Genomic DNA, 13745 nt, shown 5'->3' with positions numbered 1-13745 from the left:
TCAAACAGTATCAGAAATGTTATATGCAAAAAACTTGAATGTCTAAGCTGCTCTGCATCTACTTTCTTTCAGACTTCCTTCCATAATCAATTCATTCTGCTGTACTTGCTTAATTCTGTCCTACATCACATTCCTTTTACTAGTAAGCTACTAATGCTGAAAATAGAGAATGTTCTTAAATACATTTTCAAAATTTGCTTGTGCAAAAAAAAAAACAAGAAAGTATACAGCTTGACTTTGCTACCTATGCTACAAATACTAAACTGTTTTTTTTGGTTATATCACCAACTCTGACATGCATTGTATAATTACTTCCATTTGGCATCTCTCTTCTTTAAAAAAAAAACTTTCATTCTGTTTAAAATAATATTTAAATGCTGCTGCATTCTGTGTAAAATAAAATGCTAATGCAATGAAAATATGATACTCTTGTTTTTTTTTTTTTAGTCCTGTATATTTCTATGCTTCATGCAATTTGTTAATTACTTGTATATATTTTTTTTCATCGCACTGATGTTGAGATATGTGTATACTATGGAACTTTTCTCCCCAGACCTCCACTGAAAAGGGGCAATGCCCAATGAGGTCATCCTGGTAAATAAACACTAACTTACAAATTGACTAATTTCTGGCATTTATATCATCATCTGTCACACCACTGGAGAAATTAAACCGAGAGAAGCAGTATGTCCAAATGGAGAGATGATAAAATCATCAGGCAGAGGAGAGTAGTATTGCTGGAATTGAATTCATCCTCAAGTCTTTGTGAGTCCTTTCATGAGGTGGACCCTGCTTTAACAAAATCTCACCAAGACGACACTGGTGTATAGACTGTATTTTATGTAGCATATATCACTGAATGAAGTAGGTTAAAAATAAAAAAACCCAGCTGGGTGCGCAGTGCCAGGATAAAAAAAGTGCCCAATCCAGGTACGTGCACTAGTGCCAGGACTGGAAAAAAATGACAATGTAGAATCCTCATGACACAGAAACATTCCTACAATGGGGTTTGGCCAGATTCAGGGGGAGGATGACCCCCCTGTTGTAGAAGGGAGTAGTAATTCACAAAAAGCACAAAAACTGACAGGTCAAAAAAGGGACATAAAGATGATAGAGTGGACTGTTGAGGATAAGAAAGAAATTATGTATTGTTACTATTATGCAAGAAGCCCAGAATTCCAAATGGATACTCAGAAATTAGAGGAAAGAAAACTACTTGCCCATCCAAAATTGTCAAAAGCTTCAAATGCAAATTTATGCTCATTAATACAACAAATACATGAAAAACATTGTACAGACCAAGAAACTTTGGGCCGTTTGGAAAAAGAAGCAAAAGAGGAAGTGCGAAAACGGGTCTATATTAGAACACCGAAAAGACAAAACCGTGAACGCTCACATGAGAGAAAATGTCGGTAATCGAACCTCTAACTATATATTCCAACTCCAAGGTCACACTACAGTGAGCAAAGGGCAAATATCACACTCTTCACTGTAACACGAACCAACAATTACACTTTCGATTCACGGCATTTTCGCTCATGTGAGCATTCGCGATTTTGTCTTTTCGTCTGTTCTAATACAGACCCGTGAAAACATACAGAAGAAAACCTAAAGATTTTTGATAGGTGTGAAAAAGAAACCTGAGCATAGGAAAGAAAGAGAGATCTGATATGATACAATATTTATGCAAAGGAGAAAGCTAAACTAATAAATCCAAAAAGCAGCTCCAAATACAGGCAAAGGCACCCAGATATGGAAAATTTCACAATACAAAAAATAAGATCACAAAGGGGGAACACAGAACAGAAAATTAGTAAAGTAAAAGTTAAATGGAAGCTGAAGTTATGGAATACCTGAGAAGTGAAAGTTTTAGTGTAAAAAGCCTAACACAGGTTATGTCACAGCATGATGGAGCAATGAGTCCCCATAATTAGGAGAAACAGATGGAGCGGGAGACATCTGAAGAAGAAATACGGACATGGGAAAGAAATGTGGTTTAATATGGTGCAACATTTATGTAAAAGAGAAAGTAAAACTAATCAATCCAAAAAGCAGCACCGGATATATTTGAAGAGAAATATAGGCAGAGGAATCTGGATATGGAAAATTTCACAGTACAAAAAAATAAGAAAACAATGGGAGGAAGTAGAAAAGAAGATTAGCAATACAGAAGTTAAAGAAATAGAAACTGAAGTTATGGATTACCTGTGAAGTGAAAGATATAGTGTAGAAAATCCATCTCTGTTAATGTCATAGCATGATGGAACAAGTCCCCAAATTACAGACAAACAGGTGAAATGGGAAGCATATGATCAGTTGCTGCATGAAGATAGTATGGAGCCTTCAGTAAGAAACCGGTAGAAAAATTTAGTTGGAGTCGCACAGGAAGGGAAGGAACAGGAAACAGTGGCAACCCTGATGCAGTCAATGTTGTGGATTGATAGGCCAGTGAGTTCCCATGTGAAGTGAAACAACAATGGATGACACAGATTGCAGCTGAAATGAATATGGCACAGGAAGATGTTTGGAACTTTCTGTAGAATCCCCGCAGGAAATGGAGAAGAAAGAATGTGCCCTCAGTTTAGAGGAAAATTATCTAATGGAAGAGTTGCTTGATTTGATAGAGCTGAATATACATATTAAGATCAATGACCGAAATAAATTAGAGAAAGTCAGTAAGACCCAAAATGTTAAACGTCTGATAAAAAATAAACACAGTAATCAAGATTATTAACAGAAATTCATGTGATACAACGTAAGTAAATTGGATATAGTACTGTGCAGCTAAATTAATAACAGATAAAGTCATACCACAAAAACACAGGACAACAAGGGAAAGTAGGGGAAGAAATCAAATGCCATCATGAAAGTATCAATCAGAGAATTAAACAATTAAGGCAAGAAGTGTCACATCTTTATTAAATTATCACGTGTGTCTGGCCGTGGTGGTGCAGTGGTTAGCATTGTCACCTCACAGCAAGAAGTTCTTCGATTTGATTCTCGGCTCCTTCTGTGTGGAGTCCGCATGTCCTCCCCGCGGTCGAGTGACATTTAAAAGACATGCAGGTAGGTGCGTGCGTGAATGGGTGTGCCTTCTTTGAAGGTTGGGTGTCGGGCTGGCACCTCGGTACCATAAAAATCCACTGCCAATCATTAGCGGACCGGAGTTCCTCTGTGGCGACCCCTAACCGGGAAAAGCCATTGGTTTTGGTCATAGGCAATCTTACATTTATATAAATGACAATAAATTATACTGACACAATTTCATTTGCAAACATTATACATTACAAACCATGTTGACACAACGGTAGCTGCAAACATTATACATCACTTATAATATATTCAGTCATTGTCAGTCAAACGTTACATAGCTCATTCAAATCCTGCCTTCTTTTAAACCTTGTTCCACCACTGCATGTATTGATCCCGCAATTCCTATTTTTCTTATGTAATTTGCTCCTACCCTTTTCTTAAGATCCCACTTTCAGTTGATTTATCTCTGTTACTATCTTCACTACTTTTAGTAAAGTTGGTTTAGACTTTGATTTCCATTTTCAAGTAATTGCTTTTTTGGGAGCCATCATAGTTAGACTCAGCAAGGCCTTAATATGTCTAGGTAATTCTGATTGTGTATCATAGCTCAAAAAAATAATTTCCTTAGTTACACCAACTTGCTCGCCCAGTATCAATGACAGAGCAGTCTACAGTGAATCTTTACAGTCTGCCAACTCATTACACTCCCAGAAAATATGTTCCCAGTTACCTCTGTCTTCCCCATCACACCTCCAACATTTGCTGTCTACATGAGGAAAAATTCTTTGTAGTCTACTTGGGGTATAAAAATACCTATGTAAACACTTCCAAACATCTTAAACCTTCTAGACTTTGTTGCACATTTGTACTAAGTAAGTCTGATATTGCTCTTAATTTATCCACAGTATTTTATTTTTATTTATCAGCAAAGCATTGACATACCTTAAAAAAGACAAATCTGGGATACATTTTATACTCCCAGGAGAGGGGGTACATTGAAAAAAAAAAGATATTTTATTTATAGATCCAAGTACATGTATGACTGACTAGTGCCTTTTTTGTAACATGGCTGTACACTGGCTGCTATGTAAGTCCTGTACATTTACAGTACATTTGGGCTGTCTTGCCATAAAAAGATGGAGTTCTCCTTTAAGTAGACCAGTAGATTGTTTAATCAGGTTTTTAAAATCAGGGCTGCTGAGAGAGAGGGTTCATTGTAGCTATGCAAGCTGCTAAGATTGAAGGCAGATATTTTGGAAATTAAAAACCTATACTTAAGCAAAGCTACTAGGAGTCAGAGGAATAATTTCCACTAACCAGTTACTGAGAGAGAAAGTCTGCAAAATTTGGCTGTCATTGTTTATTGCAAAGTATAAATGTGTTTTTTTAACTGAAAGTTGACTGTTGTTTAAAAGCCTGCTTCAAGGTAAGCTGAAGCTTAATGGCATAGCTAGGTGGGGTGAATCAGGCAGTTGCCCCGGGCTTAAGGTCATAGGAGGGGTAATCAGAAGGTGCTGAATGGTCAGTAATGCAGCATTCACTTTTGTACCAGCATTTTTGAACATACAATTTGTGGGGTTAAGCAGTTGCCAGTCTCTTTTTATAAACTTTTTGTAAAATATTAAAGGAAGCAAGCTGCTATAACTTATTTTTTTTATTTATTTATTTATTTATTTAACATTTGTTGACCGGGAATGTCCGACTAGGTTCCACAGATCCTGTTTTCAGCGGAGGCCCGGGGAGAAATGCTCCAGAAGCATGTCTTTAGAATGTGGGAGGAAACCGGAGTACCCGGAGGAAACCCATGCGAACGCAGGGAGAACATGCAAACTCCACACAGAAGGCACCCCAGCCGAGAATCGAACCGGAGAACCTCTTGCTGTGAGGTGACAGCATTAACTGCTGTACCACTGCGCTGCCCAACAATGAAGTATTTGTTTGAAGTTGAGTAAATTGAATTATATTCTGTTTCAGACTTGTATAAAAAGGGGTACATTAGCTGTGTACCAACTACTTGCTGATGAAATATTTTCAGTGTTGAGCAATTCCTAGCAAAATTTGCTGTTCTTGCTGCTTTAAAGAATTGTGTGTTTACTTCCGTGGAGAAGTATACAAAGAAACTGTTTAGTATTTTTTTTTTATTGCTGAAATGAAGCATATTCCTGTGTGGTTTGATTTGGCTTTCTCAAGTTTGAGCTGAATAAAAAGTGAGTTGCCTTATTGACATTGACATTCCAACCTCTTTTCAGAGTATAGCCAGATAAGAAGCATTGTTTCATACTGTATAAAATGAGTAAGAGGGGCATGTTATGGAGCACTGGGGGATGCCTTGCACTGAGGAGAGTGGTGTTGAATAGAATCCTTTATGAGCATCTGGAGATAGTCCCATGTGTACTAGTCAAATACTGCTTCATCTAGGCTATAAAGCAGTCCCATATGTAGTCACATACTGCTTCATCTAGGCTATAAAGCAGTCCCATATGTAGTCAAATACTACTTCATCTAGGCTATAAAGCAGTCCCATATGTAGTCAAATGCTGCTTCATCTAGGCTAGAAAGCTGAAATACATTAGTCAGCAAAGGATGGGATGATGAACTAAAGTCTTTGTGAGCTCCATGATCACGACACCTGTTAGCGCACCATATCTATCCCTTTATATAGCCTGTCATTAATGGGAGTAAAGGCAGTTATGGTATTGTGACTTTTTCAGAAGCTATGCTGCCATGCTGCAGGTCATGTAGTAAGTAATGTTTACAAAGGTTTTTATTTGAGGTTATGTGGCATTGAGGGAGAGATGACAGATTACAGACAATACTGCATTTGGTTACAGATGGAACCCCCATAGTCTTACGATGCTGTGCAGTGTGGTAATAATATGAACAATAGGGGTGATAAGAAGGAGACACTTGCATTGAAAAACATTGGAAATAGGCCATCATCTCCTGCTTTACCATGGTTGAGCAAGGACATACTTGAGTATAGACTTTATCAATCTCTTAAAATCCCTACGTGTTGTAGGATAAAAGGTAGAAAAGAGATGAGAATTTGGTGGGGATAGTACTAAAAAGGAGGACAGTCAGTGCATGTGCCTTGTTGGCAAAAGTGAGAGGGTATGTATAGCAAGGACAGACCTTTTTGGTACTTTTGTATTTGTTTGATTGTCAGGTAAATCCCCTAAACACATACCATGTTTCAGGAATGCCCTAAGAGCAATGTCTGGTTAAGTGGCTTGCTTAGATTCACACGCTAGGTGAATGGAAACTGAAGGAATCAAACTCTGACCTGTAAGGTAAAGCTTTTTAACATATTGTAGCTTTAATCATCTGTATCATACTGCCAGACTACAGAACAGGTAAATCTTTTGGAAACAAAGTGAAAGGTCCCACCACTAACTGTTTTGCAAGGATGCTGCCCTTGGGAATTCAGTCAGCTTTCTTATGACCCGATACTGCTCCCAGCATCATCATGCTTATAATAAGTATGCAGTACCTTAAGCATGTTACATTTGTACCAAATACTAGTGCCCCTGATCTTGTCAAAGGCACTGCAGCATAATAGAAATTAAAGAATCTTAAAGAAGCATTGCCCCACTGACAGACTGTTGCCCCATTAATAAACTGTGCCAACATCCTTGCATGTCTTGCGTCTTCTGATGGCATTTGCGGGAATTAGTGCAGAGTGCTGTGGCAGCAGGATTGTCAGCTGTTGGTTCTTATAGATGTCAGCTGCTTAACAGAGGCCTGATGAAAGCATATACTGATAGCAGTTGACATGATATTGTCAATATTGTGCAGTATGCGTAGACTTGACCATCTGATACATCTTAGAAAAAGGCAACTGAAAGAAAAATAAGAGTACAGAATGCACCAAGAAAAGCATCATAAACAAGAATGGAAAATGGTTGTGGTGGTTCGGCCTTCTGTTCGATAGACTGTGCTTGCCCCAACAAAAAGTGGGGACAATTTTGTATGTGCTATCTTTTCACTTCTGCCTTCTGTTACATGATGTAACTTATTTCACTTTGATTATGATATTCTCTTTTATTAGAAGTATTGATTGAGCTGTATTGTAGAACATGCATATTCTTACATTATAATCTGATTTAGTTGTTGGAGCATTTCTGAACTTTCACATTTGAGCATTACTGAAGTAATAATTTCTTGAAGTGCAGCTTAATGTTCTTTGAAAGGTGGCTAGTCTTGCTTTATTTACCACGTTCACACTTAAAGACCATCCCAAGTTTTTTTTCTTTCTTTGAGAAGCTGACTGAAGAGATGTTGAATTGCCCCTATTTCACATTTTTTTTGGACTGCAACACAAGTTTTTACAGAGTATACTGTTATGTGTTTTACCAAAATAAAAAAAAAACAGCCTTGCAGGTGTAAAGACAACAGAAAATTTTAACGATTTTAAGTAATGGTGTGAAATGTCTTAAATGTCTTAACAGGTTTTCAACACGTTCTCAAATGAAGACTATGACAGGAGAAATGATGACATAGACCCTGTTGCTGCCTCAGCAGAGTATGAACTTGAAAAGCGTGTGGAAAAGCTGGATCTTTTCCCAGTAGAACTTGAAAAAGGTACAGCAACAGATTTCATTGTTACAGTAGAGCAACTGACTTTATTTTCCTGTCAGAAAGACTGACAGACATCTTGTGTTGTGTACTAAAATAAATTACTTGCAACATTTTTTATGCCATCTTGTAAAACTTGTTACACTTTATATCTTGATATGGTTATAGCAGCTTTAATTTACAGCTAGAGTTAGCTACTTTTAGCTATTAGAGGAACAATAAAAAGCACCTCTCATTTATTCAGTTACACTCTTTAAAACAGACTTTATTCCCATAAAATTTATGATTTTCATTTCATTATTATTATTCACAGTTTAGGTCAATGCAAGCAACCCATACTCTGCCTGTGGTTCGATTATGTAATACATAGTGGATTAAGGCTGAGTGGTTAATGAGCTGCTTCAGATAGTCCAGGAGGTCTGATTTCTCTCAGCCTTTACTTGCCTGCCGTGTGATTGAGCAAGTCATTTAACCGTGCCACATGACCCTGTCACTGTTAAATACTGGAATCAATGATTTGGCAGTTTAGCAGTATTATTTGCGGCCTCCTGAATTTAGATACATTCTCTCTTAAAAGCTGCCTTTGTTACAGATATCATGCAATTATGATGATATGACTTAGTGACTTGTTACAAGGGCGGTCAGAAGCTGACTTGAATTTTTTTTTCTAGCAAATGCATGTATACTTAGCAGCAATTCTGCAGCTGCTCTTCATGTTTCCATGGAAATAATCTGATAAAGAGAAACTGGAGACAGTCTAGTGGGAGGGGATTGGCTGAGGGAAAAAGAAAAGAGAAATTGTCTAGGGCATAATGTTCTCTGAAAGCAATCAGTGGTTTTCCCAACTGGAAGAGCTTTAAAGATAAGACAGAATGAATTAGACTTGAAGTAAACTTTTCTCAATTTTTTTAAATACATTGGGATACTAATATAAATATGTGCTTTTATTTTTACTTTTTTCCCTTCTTATCTCTTTTTCCTTGTTCAGATTTAAGAAATGTAGGCACTGCAATGTAAATAAAAAAAGAGTAGAAGGGGCGCAGGAAAGGTCTGGTTAAGAGAGTATGACAAAAGAAAAATCAGTGTGCTTTTTTTCCATGCTTGCATATGGAAATTATTGTGTTAAGACCCTAGGCATTATCCAGTAGTAGGTTTATTACAAAGCATGTAAATGAAAAAGAATATTATAAGTTTTTTTCTAGTAAAAAGGTATCCTTAGCAGTTTTATGTCTGGTTTGCATGTCACTATAAGACAATTTGATAAAGAGAAATGGCTTGGAGAAAGAGTTTACTGAAAGCATTAAAGTGTTTTCTCAGCTGGGAGAGCTATAAAGATAGACAAAATCAAATAGCACTTATTAATAGCACAGGCTGTTCCATGTGTCATAGCATGACTAACTTTTCTTTTTGGTTAACTCTAGCCTGTCTGTGTGGCTATCAGCTTAGAACTGTTGTTCTTATTAGGAAGCAAAAACATCAATCTTTGAAGATGTACATAGTTTTGTGTGTTATTATTAATCTGATAGTTTTTTTTGGGGGGGGGTTGGAAGATTTGTTTGTTCTGCTTGATGGCTTTCAAAAAAAAAACAAAAAGTTTTGTAAGATGTGGCATAGGCTTAAATGGATATAACAAGAAACAACTGTATAAAAGACCAACCTGCTTAACTGTATATGCATGTAACATAAAAGTTGGAACTAGATATTTAACAAAAAAGCAGTTATGCGTAAAAGGTGGTAATAATAACTATATAAGAAAATGATGCTTTCTGTAATGTCTTTCAGTTTGAATGGTCTTACAGATGAATATAAAAAAGAAAGAGTAGTGAATTATATTAAAAATGTAGAGTGCAAATAGCTATGCTACAGGAGACATACCTAGAAAGAACTGAACATGTGAATTTGATAAAGAAAGGTTTTCAGAATGGTCATTCAGCAGAATATCTGGGACAAAGGAAAAGAGGAGTACTTATTAAACCTGTTACTGGATAACACCTAGGGTCTTAACCCAGCCATTCAGAACACTATGTCTGAAGAATTCCCACCAGTTTCTTCTCCCTGCCAGGTCGATACGGGCATACTGAGACAGTGGAGCAATTGCCTCATGTTCACAGACAGTTCTCTTCTCCTAGAACATAATTCTTCTACTGGAATCCATGCATAAAACTTACTTAAACAAAAGAGACCCCCAAAACACACAAACATTCTACGCACAACACCAAACACATCACACACAGTAGACAACACACCAGTGTCTCACAAACACAGCCCATTAGGCATAACAATAAACCAGCGCAGCCCAAAAGGCATAACAATAAACTAAACATTCTAGTCACTGGCGACTCATTAGTGAGACACACTGATGTCCCCCTCACCAGGCTCAACAAGGAGAAGGTCATGGTCAGTTGTCTGTCAGGAACCAGAATCCACCACATCATGCACACACTTAAGTCTCTCCACAACAGGTACAAGTATGACTGTGGCATTGTCCATGAAGTGTGTGAATGACTTGAGATGTACCTCCCTGGACTATATGAAGAGAGATATGATTGAGCACTCAGAGCATGTATCCCTGGCAGGTATGACCCTAGCCCTAAGCAGCATCCTACCTTCAAAAAGAATGATACCACAGTGCCAACAAAAATTAATTGACTTCAACAATTGGCTTAGTTTCTGGTGTCTTTCCAAGGGGATCCATTATCTGCCTGGGATGACATGGTTGGCATACTTCGATGCTTTGCTAGAGATGGCCTCCACCTGTTACCCCTGGGGTTCTGGATCCTGGCCCAGGCTTTTGCCTCACCAGTTGTGCCTTTTTTAGGCTGTGTGCCAAAGAGAAATCTTCCACGATAAAAGATCTGTCAAAAAGCAAATTGAAGGTCATGCTGCCTAACACTAGGAACCTTAACCTGAAATGCACTCACTGGAGGCTCTCCTCACAATGGAAGATGCCGATGTCTGTGTGGTCATGGAAACTTGGTTCAGGGCTGCAGACAGCACTCCTGCCTTACCAGGCTTTACCTCATTCCACACTTTCTGACCCCAAAACAAGGTTGAAAAAACTAAGGATGGTGGAGTCTCTATCTTCATTAAAGACAGGCACACCTCCAGGCTGGTTTGCCAGCAAGATGCACTGGAAGTACTTCAGGTGCTACTGACATTTGGCAAGACACCCATCCAACTTATAGCCAGTTATAGACCCCCCCCCTCCATGACTCAGGACACCCACTTCTCCTACCTGGACCTACTTAACTAGGTCAAGGTACCCCCCTAACACCCTTATCCTTGGTGACTTCAACTACCTCACCGTAGACCGGGTGAACTATTCCTGCAGTAATGCATTCACCCAATGATTCCTTGACTTCATCATTTCTAACGCACTAGACCAGCTTGTCCCACCCCTCACAAGGGGAGATAACATTCTGAACTTGCTTCTATCCAACATGGGTGACTGCTGCACCACTCCCATAGTATGTTCTTCCCTGGTGAGATCAGATCATCAGTCTGTCTCATTTGAAGTTTCTATCCCACCCAACCCCCTCCCCAGCCATAACCAGGCTACAAACTTCTCAAAAGCTGACTACAGCTTCCTAAGGGATGGTATCAGAGTTTCACACCACTGCCCCCCTCAGAGGATGCAAACAACTATGCTGAACAGTATGCCAATGCAGTATACAAACACCTGTACAACTGCATGAACTCAGCCATACCAAACAGCACTAAAACCTGCTCCTCGAGGAAACACAAACCTGTCTGGTGGACCTCCTCTATCAACAGGCTTTACAACAAAAGGAAAAAACTGTTGTCCAAGGGTAAAAAAGAACAAATTCCAAATTGGAAAAACTTCTTCCTCAGCCTCAGAAGCAAATGAGATCACTAGTGAAAACCTGCAAAGCCAATTAGGAATTGAAACTAACCTCTAAAACAAAGGGAAACCACAAAGCCTTTTTCAATTATGTTAGGATCCTCCATGGCAAAGCCCAGGTTTGTTCTGAATTAGTACTTAATGGTGCCACTTACACTGATCATGCTGACTTATCCAACCTGCTGGCTGATAGGTTCCACACAAACTCCACCCCCTATTCCCACAAAGACTCATTCAACATCCCAAGTACTTGTCCTGCACCTCACATCTCCATAGATCAAGTGTTAAAGACCCTATCTAAGGCAAGGAACACAGCTTCCATGGGACCTGATAGTACCTGAGGCTGTATTCTGTACCATCTCCAGCAAGAACTAGCTTCACCATTGAGCACCCTATTCAACCACAGCATAATTATAGGCTTCATTCCAGCAGAGTAGAAAATTTCCATCGTCATCCCCTTGAACAAACGTGGTGCCACTACTGACCTGGAAAACTATCACTCCATTAGCTTGACAAGTCCGATCTATAAAGCCATGGGGCGTATTATTATGGATCTTGTAAACAAGGACATAGGCAATCTCCAAGCACTTCACCCCACCCAATTCTGATTTGTCAGGGGCAGAACCTGCCTGTTGAACCTAGTTGACTTCTTCTTCTTTGAGACTGTCATCAAGGCCCTGGATGAGAGAAAGTCAGTACATACAGCTTATCTTGATTTGGCCAAGGCCTTTGACACAATTCCCCCACTTGGGCATCATTGAAAAGCTAACACAACTTGGCATAAATCCCTGTCTCGTCAGGTGGGTGGCCAGCTGGCTCACCTATGTGACTCATAAGGTCAACATAGGAGCCACCACTTCTGACAGCAGACCTGTCACTAGTGATGTTCCCCAGGGATCTGTCCTTGGACCCCTACTGTTTGTCATCTACTTTTCAGAGGTCCAGGCAAAGACAAAGGACCTGTGGATGACCATGTTTGTGGATGACTGTAAGTTGGGTGCTGTCATTGACTCCCCAAATGATGTTAACTTACTGCAAGAGGGTCTCACAGCAACAAATGATGGATGCCAAGGTCATGGCCTTAAGTTAAATGCAAAAAAATGTATTAACGTACTATTCGGCAAAAACATGGCCCCTACTGATTACCACATCAACAGCAACCCCCTAAGCACACAACCTGTGGTGAGAGACCTGGGTATCTCCCATTCAACCATCATGTAGCAGCAATGGTCAGAAAAGCCTTTTGCTTGGTTCATCTCATAAGTAAAGGAATTGCATCCAGAAAAAAGAAGGTTATTACCTCTCTGTACTCCTCCCTCATTAGGCCTATAATTGAGTATAATGACCCATTTGGTATTTATCTCTCCAAACACCTGCATCAACTGGAAAGGCCATAGAAATACCTCACAAAGAGATTCCATGGCCTCCAACACTTGTCCTATGTGGACAGGATCAAATCACTATCACTCTACTCGGTATCGCACATATTACTCAAAGGTGATCTGTGTTTTGCCTACAAGGCAGTATCAGACACTGCCGTACTAGAGATGCTCCCTGTCCTAAATCTAACCCCTCGTGCATTATCCACTCAAAAGGCCTAAATCTAATATGCAACATCAACAAAATTGTTGGAGAGACAGATTTGTCTCCCAGAGGCTGCCCCATTTTTGGAATAGACATCCCATACATGCCAAACAGAGTACCTCACTGACCCTCTTCAAGTGCAGTGTTGATGAGTGGATGGGAGGCACAAATTTGTCCCAGGGGTTCAACCTTTGTACCTCACTGACAGGGGTGACAGGCGCTGACTGAGGTTTCTTTTTGGGGATAAATTCTTGACTAGGCTTGTAAGGGCCCCAGGGCCATCAGCCTAATAACCTCATATGATCCTATGATATTTTCTCAGTAGAACTTGAAAATTGTACAGCAACAGATTTTATTATTACAGTACAGCAACTCACTTTATTTTCCTGTCAGAAAGACTGACAGTCATCTTGTGTCGTATACTAAAAGAGCAGATTACTTGGAACAGTTTTTATGCCATCTTGCAAAACTTGTTACATTTTATATCTTGATATGGTTATAGTAGCTTTAATTTGCAGCTAGAGTTAGTTTTAGCTGTAGGAACAATAAAAAAACACCTCTCATTTGTTCATTTGCACTATTTAAAACAGATTTTATTCAAATAACATTTATGATTTTCATTTCATTACTGTTATTATTCACAGGTCAGGTCAATGCAAGCAATGCATACTGTGCCTGTAGTTCAACTATG

At 39.1% G+C, this 13745-nt stretch overlaps 1 protein-coding gene across 1 annotated transcript in view; it reads left to right on the top strand.

Moving 5' to 3' along the window:
* Positions 1-13745, top strand: part of PPP1R9A (protein phosphatase 1 regulatory subunit 9A) — a 2260036-nt gene that overhangs the window by 669486 nt on the left and 1576805 nt on the right. The window contains exon 3 of the mRNA XM_044065941.1: positions 7482-7614. Within this exon, the coding sequence (XP_043921876.1) occupies positions 7482-7614 (133 nt within the window). The remainder of the gene's footprint in view (positions 1-7481; positions 7615-13745) is intronic.

This window comes from Protopterus annectens, chromosome 3.part0, assembly GCF_019279795.1.
Source record: "Protopterus annectens isolate FY-2018-M chromosome 3.part0, PAN1.0, whole genome shotgun sequence".
Classification (NCBI taxonomy): domain Eukaryota; kingdom Metazoa; phylum Chordata; order Ceratodontiformes; family Protopteridae; genus Protopterus; species Protopterus annectens.
Note: the sequence above shows the minus strand (reverse complement) of the source record. Positions and strands in the feature narration are given on the sequence as shown.